The sequence below is a fragment of the Apostichopus japonicus genome, chromosome 19 (genome assembly GCF_037975245.1).
Source record: "Apostichopus japonicus isolate 1M-3 chromosome 19, ASM3797524v1, whole genome shotgun sequence".
Taxonomy (NCBI): Eukaryota; Metazoa; Echinodermata; class Holothuroidea; order Aspidochirotida; family Stichopodidae; genus Apostichopus; species Apostichopus japonicus.
The window spans coordinates 30,638,600-30,656,190 of record NC_092579.1 but is presented as its reverse complement, the minus strand read 5'-3'; the positions used below and the strand labels follow the sequence as shown (position 1 = coordinate 30,656,190).

The window sequence follows — 17,591 nt, the reverse complement described above, 5'->3', positions numbered from 1 at the left end:
ACTAAATCTAATATATTTTGAACAGTGGAAAACGATGAGTGCTGTGAAGTCATCGCAGCACTTTGTTTCGGCCTTTCGGGGGCTGCAGGGACGCTATCATGAGCAAGCTACACTGTAGCAAGGAAAGTTTCAAAGATGGAAATGTTCTCGGTGAAGTTGCAAGTTAGCAATCTTTTGAAGAGTTAAAATGTTCAAGAATTCCCTAAATCAGTTTTCTTCATAGTATGTTGTTCAGATATATATTTGTTATTTGAGTGATTTTTTTAATCACAGCAAAGCCACATTCACAAACCTGTGTATTGTATGAAGGCAGAGCTTATTAGAGTGAGATCTTTCCTATTCCCAGGTATTGTATCATTCCTGTGTATTGTATCAAGGCCAAGCTTAGAGTGAGATTGGATCGATTCTGACCAATATGCCACACTGACGTCACGTTTGCATTTATAAGTCAGTGTTAGATTCAAATTTTCTGGCAGGACGGGCCAACATTTCAAGCACTCTATCACCGAAACTTTATCTATTTCATATTTTCCATATTGCACAGAAATATAATTTTCCAATGTGCAATAATGTAGCATTATGTACAGTATCTGCCTACCTTAGTTTACAGAAAGTATTGACATTGTATAAATACATACAGTATTATACTGCAAGTATGGAGACTTGAACAGCGATCAAACTGTTCAAAGTGGCAAGTGCATTATATTTTGGTCAAAGTCAGCCGCCAAATGACGAGTAGCCTACTTTTAATAAGAACTGTGGAGCCTGCTAACTAAGTATAGAGTTATGTGGAGTGTTAGCTCAGTGGTTAACGCTGGGGCCTTCCAATCATAAGGTCCCCGGTTCGAGTCACTCCAAGATTAATGTATGTCGTCCACTTACAGAGTTGTTGACAATTGACAATTCATAATCATGGATGTTAATATGAATGCAAGAGACTGACTTCGGATTTGATAAGCCAAATGAGGCTTCTTCGCGACTGCTTGCTTGCAGGAGGATCTAAAATACATGTATACATTTTAATAGGACTAGCCTAGGACTGCCTAGGCCCTAGGCTAGTTCAATTTTATCAAAAATGCCATTATGCAAGCTACCCTACTTTATGTGAGACTTTGGCTAACCTTTTTTTGTGAATGGTCGTTAACGTAAGCTACTGTTATTTATGGCAGACCAAACATTAGGAATAAAGCCGTTTATTTTACTGTAGGCCTTGCCTAGGCCACTGTAGCCTATAATCGTGGAACTAGGCCTAACATTAACTTAGTTGCACCTTTCCCAGCACCAGTAACAAGTGCTGTTTTCCCTTCAAAGCTGATGTTCATAGTTGCAAAGACACCTTGTCTCGCCGAGTTACGGATTCTACTACGATAGTGTAGTTTAGGAAGTCTGAAACTCCTGAAAGACGTACGATAGCCAACTAGGCTACTGGACCTCCACTTTAGTCAATAGACATTGACCTGAGTTGACCGCAACTTAGCCAGGTACGTCTGGATAGACTTGCTGATGCTAAACCCTGTGTATTTCATGATTTCGCATGTACCATTTCTAAAAGTATTACGTCTACACTGTCAATAGATTAATGGTATGTAACTGTGCAGTCTTACCGAGGTAGTTGCAGGACAGCACATAACGGGTTGCGTCTTGGAGCTGGAGCCATCTCTGAATCTATGAACCCTGAATCTTATGACAATTTTGATTTCAATACGTACGTACCTTCTATACCTCCCCAGCGGCCCGAACCCCTCGCAATTAAGATATATGATAACATAGTCCATCTTTGCATTCAAGTATATAAGTAAAGAAACAGGTTTAGAAGTTCCCATATAAAACCACCCATTATTTTTCAAACTGCAAATCGGCTTTCACTGGCCCTCTGGACCAACCCAAGGAGGTCAAGCTGACCCCCCCCCTCCTCTCGCCAACATTATAAACTTAAAAAGGAAATGAAGACCAATGATAAGCATATGACAAACGTAATTTCTCGTCGTTTTATATATATATATAGCCAAACAGTTTCAATCAAGATCTAGTTTTTTTTGTGCTTATAATTATCACTCGAGTAGGTGGAGTTTGTCCGTACGATTACATGGCAGCAACTCAACAAAGATGGTCTCGTCGACGCCATCCAGACTACGACAACAAATCGGTTCATATTTGTCGAGTTGCCACCTTACGCTTACGTTACATCTTGACGCGAAAATTATCAAATTGTCGAATTGCTGCGTTGTACTGGTGAATCGATAACTCGAATATTTTTTTACGCGCTGTCCGTGTTATATTAAGACAGAAAATCTACAACTCGTTTGTCACTAACGGTAAGTTAGTACCTAACAACCAAGTAATAGTAAATTTGATCATTTGAGACTGGAGGTCAACTTTCATCTAGTTAATAGCTATCATGGTTCCTTTAATTCTAAGATACTTCGTGCTGACATTGAAATGGACAATATTCTCACTTGACCTGCAATTTCATTTTCTACTTGTATAATTATTATATGAAATAGATTGCGTTGGCAATTTATGCATGAAATTACAATATATCAAAGATTGACAGTGTAATTTGAAAGCGGCTTTATCAGCGAGAAACGATTTGGAATAATTGAAGTTGCTTACGTTGTCACTATGAATCTGAAAAACTCCTCAGGATTGAATATAAATTAAAAATAACACTTCGACCTGCGTGTACTGACACCATGCGGTCATTCTCAATAAGTTGTGTGATCTGTGGTAGTTATAAACTGAATTAATTGCAGCGCTTAAGGGATTAAAATCAAATTTTACGATTTAAGTTCCAGTATGCACGGAGAGAGACAATTGGTTCAGTACGAGGCAGTATCTTGTTACATTAGAGTTTGCTTGTATTTGTGTGGAAATTAAGTGAGACTTGGTCAGTGCATGCATTCAAAAACATGACCATTGTGTTTGAAGGAAATTTTTATTAAAAAAAAACGAATTGCATGCAATTACTTGGTGAGTGCCCCCAGCGATTTACGCAGCCATCTATAACGAAATACATATAGCATCAAAAGTGGGCAATTATAATTTGCCTACCACCGCAATGGATCAGCGCAACGAGTAGGTGCTAGAAATTTACTGCCAATTCGTCAAGTTCATTTTTCAAAGTCTATAAAAGTATAGAAAGGAAACCTTTATGTTACGCTTTCTATTAAATTTGTAGCATGCATACTGTTACCGTTTCAACATCAATGTGTTATTTGTTCTTGATTGAATAACAAGTAGAATTGAAAATGAATTATTTCGGGCCTTTATATGCGTTTGATTACAATTCATGCTGAGTAAAGTGTCTAAATACATTGCATATTATTACCGTATAATAAATCTCGTACCGTAAATATTTTGTATATACCGATGAATCGAAACGGTAACTGGTTACATATTATTTAAAGCAGTTTTAGCAATACATCTATTATAGAAAGAAATTTGAAAAGAACAGACATTGTTGGCTAGAACGGGTTTGGGACTAGTGGCCTCATGCAGAATTACAAGTTTGCGTCCTTAATTTACTTACAAAGAAAGAAATTGGACAACAGCCAACTGAAATCAGACAAGTGAGGTTATAGAGGTGTCCATATAGCTAACAAATACAGGCAGACTTATATTAATGCTATATACACATCAGAAGAATTGAGAGTTGTGTAGCTCTAACATAGGTAACAAGTATATACGGGCAGACTGAGTTCCTATGGTGATATTCGTACAGTTAAAACTGCAGAGAGAAGTATATAGCTGTACTTATATCCACAACTGCAGACGAATAAAGCTATATGCACAGAGCTATACATAAAGCTATACAAGTAAAGACAAAGGTACATGTAGCTGCACATATAGCCACAACTGCAGACAGATTTAGTTCCTAAAGTGATATTCGTACAGCTACAACTGCAGAGAGATGAATAAAACTACACACGGCGCTATACATAGCTACAAGGGAAGACAGTGGTACACATATAACCAGTGCAAATGTAGCCGGTATACTATGGCTACAAATATAAGTACAAGTGCATATACGTATTTCAATAGCTGTAAATATATCTGGTGGTCAGAGAGACTATGTGGATCAAACACTTGACAAGAAGAAACGATCCCCTTAACTCTTCCACCTCACGATTACACATTTAAAATGGTACACTTCCAGTGACACAATAAAGGTTTCTAATAGGCTTTCAAACTATGAAAGTATATCCTTGAGTTTTGAAGTGTATATTGAGGCCTGCATAATGTATAGATCTAAATCAAATTGCCGAAATGCTAAATGAATCTAGATCAGAAATAAATATAATTGGGGTATATATCTCTTGATTAACGCGAATAGAACCTCTACCTATACATATACACCCATCGAAATACACAAAGGATATACCACGAAAATTAATAAAAGATATCAATAATGCAGCAAATAAATCAATGAAAAAATATCAGATGTAAAGGTCATTTAGTATACACATAATGAATGGTTATGAGTGCAATAGTGCAAATATTTCATGAGTTGAAAGATGTAATTTGTTCCATTCAACGAGGCGCAGCCGAGTTGAATGGAACAAATTACATCTTTCAACTCATGAAATATTTGCACTATTGCACGAATGGAAACCATTCATTATTTGTTTTATACAACACCTTCAAATTTGGATATGTTTGGATGTAAAATGCACTCATGCAACAGATTGTTTTGAACAGACATGTTTCTCTGCTCTCTTACCATTGAAAAAAGTGCTATCAAAAAAGTATAACCCATGGTTCTATTTCATAGAGTGCAATAGAGCGGATTTTGCATGCAATCGACGAGCAATTGACCAATCAAATGGCCGGAATATAATTAGGTGTTGTATAATATAAAATAACACACTATACAGCTATAGTATGTACCACAGCTATAATGCTTAATTTGAGGGTGTATTGGAAAGAATATGCATCTCCATTAACGAAAGATTGCGAAAGAAGGCGTATATCCTTAACAAAGAAGAATTTCCTATTCGATATAAGCCGCGAGCGGGTATAAATACACTAAGAATGTATAGGAGGGTGTATGTTATTCAGACATTAATACTAACATCTCATTGAATTGCAGTTTATTACCTGAGAACGTTTAAAATTTCCGTCGGACGTTTTGCGTGTACTGTTACAATGGCAAAGTTCCAGGATGACAATTTGTCCTAAAACAGAACACTTAGAACACAACAAACAGAATTTCCTTCGGAAACGCTGTTTTAGTTAATTCGATCAAATGCTTCTGCAATTTGGTCAACTTTGACATTTTATTGTGACAGAAACACTGCTCTAGGTGGTCACTAAGTCGGGAACGCATACTGCAGCAAGTATTTTTATAACACTTATTGAATACGTAATGTTCAAAAAATATTTGACAATCTTCCTGTTGTTATAATAATTTAACATCATTTCATAATTTGAAATGAAAATTGATGTATTACCTGCTCAGTAATACAATTATTTTGATGTGGAAAGCTCCTTTAATTATAGTATGCAGGATCTATAGTGCAGTTTCTTTGGAAAGAGACAAACTCTTCGTTTTCGATTTAGTTACGATCGATCTAGAACTTCGACAAAGTATCTGACTGTAGGCCTTACGATAGAATGGATTAGTCATACCATAAATATATGGATTGATGGCAGAATTAATGTACAACATCAAAACAAAGGAATCTTTTAAACCTGCTATGTCGGGTAAAAATCGTGGTAAAATGATTTCGAAAACTTGAATTAGGTTTACCAGATGGTAAGGTGTTGCAAAAATAAAGAATGCAATTCCATTCACTAAAAGCATTCGTGTGGCAGCGTTTGCAGATTTCCTTTGACGAGTTCCCATCGCATCGTCCATAGTTGGCACCGACGAAGGCAAGCGACGATACAATTTGAGTATAATCTTTACAAAACACACCAAATTAAAGATAAGCGCAATGAAGAACGGAAAAATCTGAACGATCTCACCAACAGACAACCACGTGATATCTTCGGATAAACAAAACCCAGCAATTAAGGGATAATTTTCGTATGTAGTATCGTTTGGCCAAACTATACACACAGTGATGAAGTCGGTATATGACGGATAAATAGATGCTGTGATGATGAAGGATGATAGCCAAACGAGAGTGACGTAACACAAAGTCCGCCGACGTCCTGAAATCTTTATATGCACCAATGGTCTACAGATGGCAAAATATCTTTCCACCGAAAGTAGTGAAACAAGAAGTAATGACGTAAAAGATACAACTGTAAATAATGGGTATATTATCCAACATTGAGCAATCTTTCCAAAGAAATATTTATCACCTGCTACAGAAGAAGATAAAGTATTCACAAACTTCTCTGAGGTACCAACGAAGAGAAATATGACGTCAGCAACGGCTAGGTTGAGGAGAATAATATTCATAGTGTTTCTCATCGATGAAACTTTCCAGATTAAAAATATGAACGCACCGTTCCCTAGGATACCGATAACAGCAATGACCGGAAGTACGGCCGACAAAATCAACATTGAAAAGGTGGAATTTAAAAAATTCGTTTTGATGTATGTATGTGTAAAGTTCTTCAGGCTCCATCCAAATCCATTACAATCTTCGGTTTCTATATAATCGTAGTAAGAAATCGAATAATCGGTTACCGAATAATCCTCCAAGGAATGAATCGGTACTGGATCTTCAATGCCGGACATCTTAGTAAGACTCAGTATTGGATAAACAAACAAATGTATAGAAATATAGTTACGTTGGTCGGTCATTCATTGAATGGGTGTTTAATATCAATATTGAAAGACACTGCAACTTTTCAAAGTAGCGGTTGGATGATTTAGCGTTCAGAATCCATCAAACAACATCTTTCATAATGTCAATATGAAGTGACGGCTTTTCCCACACGACAAAGTAATAACTGGCAGTTTCCATAAAAGTTCGTTTCTTCGTCTCTGATCGATGAGAATCTCGCACGATATGATAACAGTGTATAACAAGTTCGAACTCTAGCAAGCAGAGAATATATGGTAATCTGAGCAGAATGCAACTCGATTCCGTGTTTTATTACTGAAAAATATGATGTACCTGCATGCGATGATGTTAACTCGTTTTCTACGTCTCATATCACTATGTACATACACTTCATATCGCTATTATAACATATTGTGCTATACGCGTCCATTGCATTAACTAAGTTTACGCTTGAGGTAATTCCTCATACTACCTAATATAAATAATAAAACAAAAACATTAAGCGGACGGATCTCGGAGCGTATGGAGTTAATCGAGCAGAAGAAACAGAAACAAAGTCGTTGTTGTTTACACAAAATATTGTTTCATTTCTATTTTTCACCTACTATTCATTTGTTGCTTAATGACAAATAAAATATTACGGCTGGTGGTGACGGCTAATTACAGGAGCACAACCCATGACGTTATGTGACGGGTTACTCCCATTATCCTGCCTGTACATGTATACATTATGAAGTAAACCTCTTTCAATCCATTATCTTAATAACGTGCTTGAATTATTTGCAGTATTTTTATGTTGGTACCTTGTCTAGACACTCGTTGTACTTGACTTCCGACATTCACAGCGTATATGCATAGCCTATAACATTTTAAAAGTTGTTTACCGTGCAGCCTCCTATTCATATGAGTTGTAACACACATGTTATCTGATAGGCTGGCGGTGGGAGATACGGTAGCTTATAAAACAAGGTTTCCACAATTATGCGTCTGGTGACTCCAAATGGACTTGGACCTCCAAGACCCCTATGGTTTTTGGTGGAGCTGTGTATAGCCACGTACAGTAGACTGACCTGTGTTTATCCTTTTTAAGAAAAAAACCGCCCAGGAAAGAACATGGGCACGAAAAACAAACTACAGAACGACTGATCCGCTCTCAACCCCAGTCCCCTTGCATCGGGACTGTGACTGCATGTGTGATCATCGTCGGGTGTGTATCACCATTCCCCTCGAAAGGGAACAGATACTACAGATGATTTTAGCCAAAAGATACTTTTTAAGAAAAAGTCACCCAGGAAAGAACCTGGGCACGAAAACCAAACTACCAAACGACTGATCCGCTCTCAGCCCCAGTCCCCTTGCATCGGGACTGTGGCTGTGTGATCATCGTCAGGTGTGTATCACCATTCCCGAAGGGAACAGATACTACACATGATCTTAGCCAAAAGGCCGAGAAGCGATTTTAGCCAAAAGACCTTTGTTTATCATGCCATAATGCTATTGTATTAAAATGGTGCTTCGGGCCATTTCTATAGTGAGTTATACTAACAAGCAGAACTTTCTAGTGTACTGAAGTCATCGAAACCTCAATGCATTTTGCATTCTGGTTTACATTACGCGTTTTTTTTTGAACAGCGCCGATAGCAACAACGTAATTTTAGACAACGACGTATGTTTAGACAACGGAAGTTAAGACATCAACGTGAATTTGAGCAACAACGTGGTAAAACAGCAGCAACAACTTTAGTTTAGACAACAACAAACTTAGTTTAGACAACGAAACAAGTTTTTCCTTTTCGCGTTCCATAGTATAGACAGTATATTAATTTAGCCAATAGGCACAAACCTATTGAAAGGAGTAAACATACATGATTTATACTTGCTTAATATCTTTGCAGGGTGATCTGTTTACTATATATAACGAAAGAGGTCACGATTGTGAATTTACTTGCAAACGTTTCAAGGGGCATTCTGGTAGCTGAAATTGACTGGTTAATAAAAATACTCCTACATATATAGGCCTAAACCACATCCTCGTAGCATTTTGTATGCGAAGATATGATTATTGTTCAACGTTTGTGGTATTTTGTGAATGTCTCTGGCAACAACAGAATGGATGATGTCATAATGGCAAATTCAGCTGAAAATGATTTTGGTTTTCACTTTAATATTTAACTCACTTATTCACGGAGGGAAACGGTATTACTACAAAATCGTTGTATTTCAATGAAAATTCAAAATAGAAACAGAGAGAACATGGACAGCATAAACAAAACAAGTTTCAAGGATTAATCAACAAGAAGATAGTAACAGAGAAGTAAAGGTTCTATAAATATTTACCATTATGACGTCACAGACCACCTATTGTGATCTACTGCAGGGAAGAATCGAGATTTTAGCCAGTCAAAATAAGCATGGAATTGTTATGAAATAAGTTCCATCCAATCAACATGATATTGGGTTATTTAGGACAAGATATTGAGATAAGCTTTTCAACTAACAGCGTGAAAAACGTTTCTGTTCCATGAAAGTGTTGTCAGCGAACGGACTATCCCTTAAATTCTTGCGCTCACGGTGTTAAGTCGTCGGTGTTCGGATTAGTTTAGATTAGAAAGTAATTTTTCGGAGACCCAATTTAAAAGTCCGTAATCCTTTTACGGTATAAACAACGTCGTAGAGAAAATTTTCTTAATTGGTCCTTGTTATTTTCACTTACACGAAATTGTTCATTAAAGGCATTGGAGACTCGCCCCAAACCGCGTGCCGCGCTCTGAAAAAGTTAACTTTCCGTTGCTTGCAAATGACGTTTTCTTCTTGTCGCTACAAAATGCAGACAGTAATGAAACCTGATACCTTGTTATCTTTTACCTAGACCTGAGATGTCCACGCTGCTATGTACACTGTGTTGTGGGTATTGACCGTAGTTGGTATGTATTGCCTGTACACTAGTGTCTAATTACCGACGGTAGCAAGTTGTGTGTGTATTTTCTGGGATTGATTGTGGTGTTTAACACTTCTGTAACACCTCGGTCGAAACTAGGTCAGATTACCGGCATGAGACGTTTCTTTGTGCGCGAATCTTCACACCCTTTAAAACATCAAAACATGTAGATATATTGATGTAATATAATACGTTCCATCTACTACCATACCATTGATTACATATAGGATCATTCATGTAGTTGTAATAATTGAACTGATCAATAGATGCAATGTTCAGTTTCTTTCCATTGTTTGTATAATGTTGCATGAAACAAAGAGGACGCAAACCACAATGGTTGTTTTCACTTCCAGAGATGATTTTACCGTATATCAAATGTACACCATACATTAACTCGACGTGACAAGAATATATATGCAACTTTATTTTACCGAAGTTGCACATTTCCCCTACACCCAGCGATATATCACACAACTCAAATAGTATCAAAGAATAACATTGTATCATAATAACATAATATAAAACATCCCCAATAATATTGTTGAATATAGTATTACATGGTACAACAATATTTCATGATAACAATTATATTTTAATATTACTTTACAATAGCATTGTAAACTAGCATGTAAACCGGCTGCATACAAGAAAAGAATTTTCCTTTTCCTTTTTTTCTCTTATAGAAAACACAATGAAATACACGCGAAAACTTGATGAAAAGAGGGCGCTAGTTCGAATTGGCTTCACATATATAGGTGTTATAATGTAAAAAATCCATGTATACGCCGTCGTGTTTCCCCTTCCAAAGGAGTCCCCAGCTCCAAAGTCATGAATCACAATATCACTAAAGGGGGTTGATGTGCATGCGCGCGCGTGTGTGTGTGAGGGGAGGGGTATGGGGGGGGGGTGATATGGGGTTGGCAGCAAGTATTTTCGATCTATTATCCATTCCCTGCCATAGCAACGTCTCTTCCAAATAGTCAAGTCACACAATGTGAACATGTGTAATAATTGAACGTTGCGGTTTGAATGATTGGATTGAGCCTCGCACAGGGCTACCTACCGTTAACGCGTGCATGCATCATCCATGAGATGAATAAATCCATGTAGTATTGAGATCAATGTCTTCGGGAGGGTATCGACATTATGAGAGGGCATTACGAGGCTGGGGTACAGTGGCTTCACCAGAATAAACTTTTATCTAAGATGCCACGCGACGAGACATAGAAAATTTCGACTTCTTACTGTCGAAATTTCTACATTTTTCTTTTAAATCTTTTACATATGCGGATTCAACTTTTTATGGGAATTTTAACTTTTGCATCTAATTTTTTTTTGTGTGGAATAAAAAACATCGAGAATTATACGTATTATGAGGCTTATGAACTGTAATTGATAATTTGATTATCTGGCATTCCTTTGGCATATACAGAGGATCAAGCTGAATGAATTAGCACTGCCCTGGAATGCATCCCTAAAGTTAAAAGTGAAGGGTGCAGAAATATATTCCTTGTTCCACTTCAAAGTGGCAGGGGGAGGGAGGGGCAGAGGGAGGAGGACGGCGGTAGGAGGGAGTGACGGAGGTGGGGATTTTGACATGGTGTCAAAAGTGATTTGGATAAAACTCATTGCCGTACTGTTAGCGAAGAAAACCTTTACATCTCTTTGCCATCGACAGATTTAGCTTTTTAAGTGTTTTCCTCATTTATTCTTGATGATTTATGCCCTCGATCAGCAAACGACTGCTTGATGTATAAAGATAAAAATTCAGGCAAAACTGAAGTATGTAGACGCATTGACAAAATATCACAAAATTGAAAATTATATTTTCGTGATACACAATAATATGAGGATGTGGTTTACGTCTAAAGATTCAGAACATTTTCAGCAAGTTTGCCAAGCAATCAACTTCAACCGTCGTAAATTCTTTTTACTAGTAGTGCCACAGTACCGCCCATTGCGACAGAGAGTCACATGTTTACATTGCGAGTCTGCATAGTGAACATTGTCTTGAGAACGTAATTTCAAAGATTTTAACGTATTCATCGGCCAATAATCAATTGAGCAGCACCGTTAACTTTTGCCTGTGTAACAATTACGTCAATTGGGCAAATTACGCGTGAGTGATGCAAGTGCTAACATCAGCGTCATGCACGAAGAGGATAGTATATCTACTTGAAGCGTGTTGTCACCTGTACTGTACTGAGATCTATATTTATAAACTCGCTGTTTAAGTCATCGTTTAGATTTAAACAGCTTCCTGGTTAGAACCTATAGTGTCTTCATTCTCTAAACATCAGGCAGCATTATTGTACAATCTGCTCAACTTAGTACTCAACTTAGTTAACGAGAGGTATACTTAGAATACCTGAAAGCAAAAAATAAAATAATTTTTTCCACTGAACTCAAACCAGGAATGATAAGACTAGGCATCGACTTCAAATGATACAAGTCAAATATCCAACATAAATTTACACATTAAAAATCACTTGTGTGTGACGCAACGGCAAAGCTGTTTTCTTTCATACCTAACACGGTTATGGATTCGCTAATTTTGAACATCCAATCTACTTCCAACGGTGTTAATCATGTAGGTTACACCGAGGATATCTATAAAGTTTTATAGATAAAACACGAAGTTACAACCAACGCAAACTGCATCTTGAAGTTACGTTATGTTATAGTTTTAGCCTCCATTGGTCGAGATCCGTGCCATGAGAGACTTGGAGTGGTTGTTGAACCGCTGTTCATTCATACTTAGTAAAGATTCCTAAATGCTATTGGTCCATTCAGGTCAGCTGACCGTGGTTAATCCTGTGAGTAACGCACGGTAAAATTACCGGCGGATGAATGTACGTGTTCAATACAAGGCCTACTATGTTATCGTATGACTGTATACCATACGTACATGTTTGTCCCTAGAATGGTTGCTATGGGAACCAGAAGCTGTAGGGTATTGATATGATGAAGCCAACTAGTAATTGTTTGTAGTTCCTTGTTATTGAGACCTTTCAAAAATAGTTTAATGGCCGCAATATTGCCAAACATTAGTTAAAATGTTATTATGGTTAATCTTTTATGAAAGACAGCCTTTCAAAGACGTTTCCTTTATAATTATTCACTATCGTTCAGTATTACTTTATAATTGCACATGTACATTGTTATGCTGGTTGTTAATCGTTAATTCGACTTACGGGGCATCACTTTAATAAATCTTTGGTTTATATGTAACCAAAAATGTTTTGTTTTATGATTTTTCCCCCACACAAATGGTAGTGTATGAATGAACGGGGATAATCAACGGTCTAGCGTGCGTTACTCACATGATTAATGCACTCCGGGTGTTAATGCTATCGCTGGATGCACTCGGGCTCCGCTACGTTCCGCCCTCGTGCATCGCTTGCATTATCCCCCGATCGTGCATTAATCCTGTGAGTAACGCACGCTAGACCGTTGATTAACCCCTTATTCATATGGGCCTCCCTGAGGGGCCATCATCAAGCTTATAACAAAGCACTTCCCTCGGGGCCATATGCTACACACGCTTTTTAACAGAAACACAGTGAAATTCTTGCATAAAATCCCATAATCTAAAGATCACTTGGCACACCAGCAATTCAACCTCAACTAGACCATGCAACTGCACATCAACGGAAAACTGCCCCTACAAGAGAAATGTTTAACCAGCTCTATAGTGTATAAAGCCCAAGTCACATCGGACTCAGAATCCAAGTCTTATATCGGCATTTCAGGAGGCCCATTTAAACAGCGGTTCAACAACCACACAAAATATGTCAGACATGAAAAGTACCAAAAAGAAACAGAACTGTCAAAGTACGTATTCAACCTGAGAAGAAGGGGAATTAGCCACAATATAAGCTGGAAAATACTAAAAAAATCAAACACAAACAAGCGTGAATCGGGACGATTCAACCTCTGCGTGGAAGAAAAGCTGGCAATCCTACGCGCCAAAGACAAAATAAACAAAAAAATCAGGGCTCATCTCAAAATGTCGCCACGGTAACAAACCACCTGTCCGCGCCAGCAAGAAATAAGAACACGCGACCGTTTACGTTCAGTAACGTTTGTAACTACACGCTGTAAATTACAGTATATGTGTACTACATATTATATAGTATATATTATATATATATATATATATCGTATATATATATATATATAAATATCGTATATCTATATATATATATAAATATATATATACCGTATATCTATATCTATATATTTATATATCTATATATATATATATATATATATATATATATACCGTATATCTATCTATATATATATATATATATCGTATATCTATCTTTATATATATATATTTATATATATATATATACCGTATATATATATATATCTATATATATATATATATATACCGTATATCTATCTATCTATCTATATATATATATATATATCTATCTATCTATATATATCTATATATATATATATATATCTATATATATATATATACCGTATATATATATGTATACCGTATATATATATATATATATGTATACCGTATATATATATATATATATGTATACCGTACATATATATATATATATATATATCCTGGAGGATGTCTCGCGTGCGATATAATCTGCAAAGCAAAGGTCAAGAGACAGCCGTATATATCGATCTGACTAGTGGAAGCTTCAAGACAAGGTATAAAACAACCACACCAAATCGTTCCTCAACGAGCGTTACCAAAAGAAAGCCTATTTGGGACAAAAGCTACAACGTAATCAAAAATTGTAGCGAGATTGTATCTACATGTCGTCATGGCAACCGGTTTTTTCTTTATATACATATATATATATATATATTTTTTTTGTTCGTCCCAAAGTTTTCACATCGGAAGATTTGTTCTATGACTGATTTTATTTATTTCTCTCCGGAAAAACCAAAATATAAGACGACATCAATTATAATCCATCGATCGAGGTACCTTGTCAATTCAAAATTCAAATTTACATTAATAAAGGAAACACTTATTGATTTCCAGTGTTTAAGGACGATGATTTCTTGCCCTTTTTGAGTTGAATACAACATAACAGGTCCGGTTGTATATTAGTACTAATAAATACGTAGTAGCAAATATACGGGGGAAGACAGAACATGAAAAAGATTGTTGACTGTGAGGAAGAGGGGTGAGAGAAGGGGAGGGGGGAGGTCCAGAATTGTGTCAATAAATGTCTGCCGTTTTCTTGCTCCCCCGAGTCGAATGTGTCCAACTGAGCTAGTGTGACGTCACTGAATGAGACAGTCGTTGAGATGGAGAGGAGGCGGAAGAGGTTCAGTCCATGGAAGGGGTATGGAGGGGGAGACACAACTTCAAAGGCATGTTTTATTAAAATTTCAACATTCATGTTGGTATCTGTCATTTTAATAAATATAATTAACTTGTAAACCTAGATGACGATATAAACTAAAAAGTAACTTTCTCAATTGTAACGCACCAGCAACTAAGAAGGCGAGTCACTTTCGCGAGTAAAAACAAACCGTGAAAAGAAACAGGGAGAAAGAGAATGTATAGAGGCGAGGATAATTCCTTTTAAACAGTATATTGTGATGTCTATACTTGTAAACTTGACGACTATTTGAAACATGGATAGAAAATTTATTAATGTACCGCACAGCAAATAAAGAATCCATTAATTATGAATTTAATAAAAGTCGAGTTATATAGTTGTTTATGCCAGAGTAGACAACACTAAAAATTATGGAGACACGACATCCAGGGTTGTACATTCACTAACTTTAATGGGTACGAAGAATCATTTCGAAACCGACTAGCTACGTTGAGACCGTCTTCAGTGATTGACGAGCAGCATTTCGCAAAGTAAACCAACAAGGCGTCAAATTTTAGCTTTTTCTTGATATATATATATGAGAGTAATAAAACCAAGAGTAATATCACCATTATCAATAAATACGTTAACTGTATCAACCTTCTCGCTGAAAAAACAGAAATATCATAATATTTGTTTTGCTTACATTTAAAGACAACTTATATTTGCTTTAAACCAGTTTGTAACAGAATATAGTTCAGAGTTAACGACACGAGCAGCACAATGAATATCACTGTGCTTAAAAATAATTCTTGTATCGTCTGCAAAGAGTGTAAAGTTATGAGAACAGTTACACAAGTCATTTATGTAACATAAGAAAAAGTAGTGGTCGAAGTACATAACCCTGTGTTGACGCCGCAGCTTAATGTACCGGTCTTAGAAGTTTGATCATTAATGCGTACAACCTGTTCTCTCTTGAGAAGATAGCTTTCAAACAATCATATCCAACCACACGGATTCCAGAATGGCTAAGTTTTTTTAGTAAGATGTTATGGTTGACAGTGTCGAATGCTTTAGAAAGATCTTGAAACACACCAATAGTAAATTCATTGTTAGTAAAGGCATTATCGATGTACTGGACTATATCTGCTGCCGCCATATAAGTGGAAAGATTCCCAAGAAAATCAATATATATATATATATATATATATATAAATGAAAATCGTAATGAGTTGGAAAATCAAGAACAGTGAAAAAACTTTCATATATATATATATATATATATATATATAGATATAATGTCAGAAAGAGATTTTCTATAAGGGGAAGCCCCGTATAGCGACTTTAACTAACTCTCGTAGCGACTTTAAATCTCAAAAGCACATGTCAAATAGAGGAATTCAAGTTTTTTGGAATGTATTTCAAGCTGGGGATCACGGGGACTAAAGCTGCAGCTTTTGCAAATATTCTAGTTCTATTGTAGAGATTTGAAAGTACAGAAATACATTTCTGAGAGGATTTTAAGGAGCGAGGAGAGTTCCCGGAAACTGTAGCGTTTTGTTAATCTAATGTTATCCAAATCTAGGAAATGAAGAATTAACGCTATAACAAAGAAAACGACTACCCTTTTCACTTTTGTTTAGCATTATTACGTTTATGGGTGTCATACCACGCTGAATAAGGCTCCAATGTTGATACCGACTTAGCATAGATCTGGGAACGACTTTTGATTTTTCACTGTGTGTGGGGGTGGGGGGGGGGAGTATAGCCCGTATGTATGTACAGCCCTAATCACAGATGGTTTACAGGGATGTTATCCGGGAATATTATCTTTAAAAGCTTAAGGCTTTTTTAATAGTCTGGTATTTACTACCTGAAACTAGATATACATTTGGAATGTTTGCGCAACTGCCAATGTTCTCTGTAACTGTAGTTAGAATATTATCTTCCTTTGGAGATAATGATCATAATAGTATAAAGGAAAACAACAGCTCAATCGCCATGATGACATCATTCATTCTGATGTTGCCAGATGCATCGACAAAAGATCACCCAAATTTAAAATATGATTAGCTTCGCAAGTCAATATGCTCTGAACTTGTTTGGTTTGACCTAAAGATTCAAAACGAATTTCAGAAATTTACTGAGCAATCAACTTCAGCACCAAAAAAAATCCTATTAACTAGGAGAGCTTCCAGTGGATTCGGCTGCCTTAATCCCCAAAATGTAGAACAAATAGCATGTCTTAAATAATAATATTTTTTTTTAAATTTACAACTTCTAACAAGCACATGAATACATTTAACATGAGACGAATTTATGGGCACGGAATTAAAATGTCACAGTAAATTAAGAACTACTACGAACATCAAATCGATTAATTGTCTATACTCTTATCATGAGGATGATTGGGAATTTCAATTTACAACATTAAAATTGACCTATAACAGCCAATTATTTTGCCACATTAAACTATATTCTAACTATTATTGGTGCCTGTATTTAACCAGTGGCGTTACTAGGCCGGTGCGACCGTCGCGAAATCCCTGGGCCCGGGCCCAGTGTCAAGATCCGATATGTATATATATATATGTGTAT

The 17,591-nt window shown here is 36.5% G+C and overlaps 2 protein-coding genes and 1 pseudogene across 2 annotated transcripts in view; all 3 read right to left on the bottom strand.

Annotated features, from left to right (window-relative positions):
• The window catches only part of LOC139960712 (L-xylulose reductase-like), a 43,150-nt gene extending 41,644 nt beyond the window's left edge, over nt 1-1,506 (bottom strand). Inside the window, exon 1 of the mRNA XM_071959307.1 lies at nt 1,271-1,506. Within this exon, the coding sequence (XP_071815408.1) occupies nt 1,271-1,322 (52 nt within the window). The 5' untranslated portion in view covers nt 1,323-1,506. The remainder of the gene's footprint in view (nt 1-1,270) is intronic.
• Nucleotides 1,507-4,528: 3,022 nt separating this feature from the next.
• On the bottom strand, nt 4,529-6,903 carry LOC139960299 (somatostatin receptor type 2-like). The gene has a single exon (XM_071958575.1). It carries the CDS (start codon nt 6,755-6,757, stop codon nt 5,510-5,512), a length of 1,248 nt encoding a protein of 415 aa, XP_071814676.1. The 5' UTR covers nt 6,758-6,903; the 3' UTR covers nt 4,529-5,509.
• A 1,204-nt stretch (nt 6,904-8,107) lies between these two features.
• On the bottom strand, nt 8,108-8,198 carry LOC139960724 (U2 spliceosomal RNA; annotated as a pseudogene).
• Nucleotides 8,199-17,591: the final 9,393 nt, after the last annotated feature.

Bases quoted from the DNA above. Each gene is read 5' to 3' on its own strand.
- LOC139960299 (XM_071958575.1), bottom strand. From the start codon at position 6,757: ATGACCGACCAACGTAACTATATTTCTATACATTTGTTTGTTTATCCA.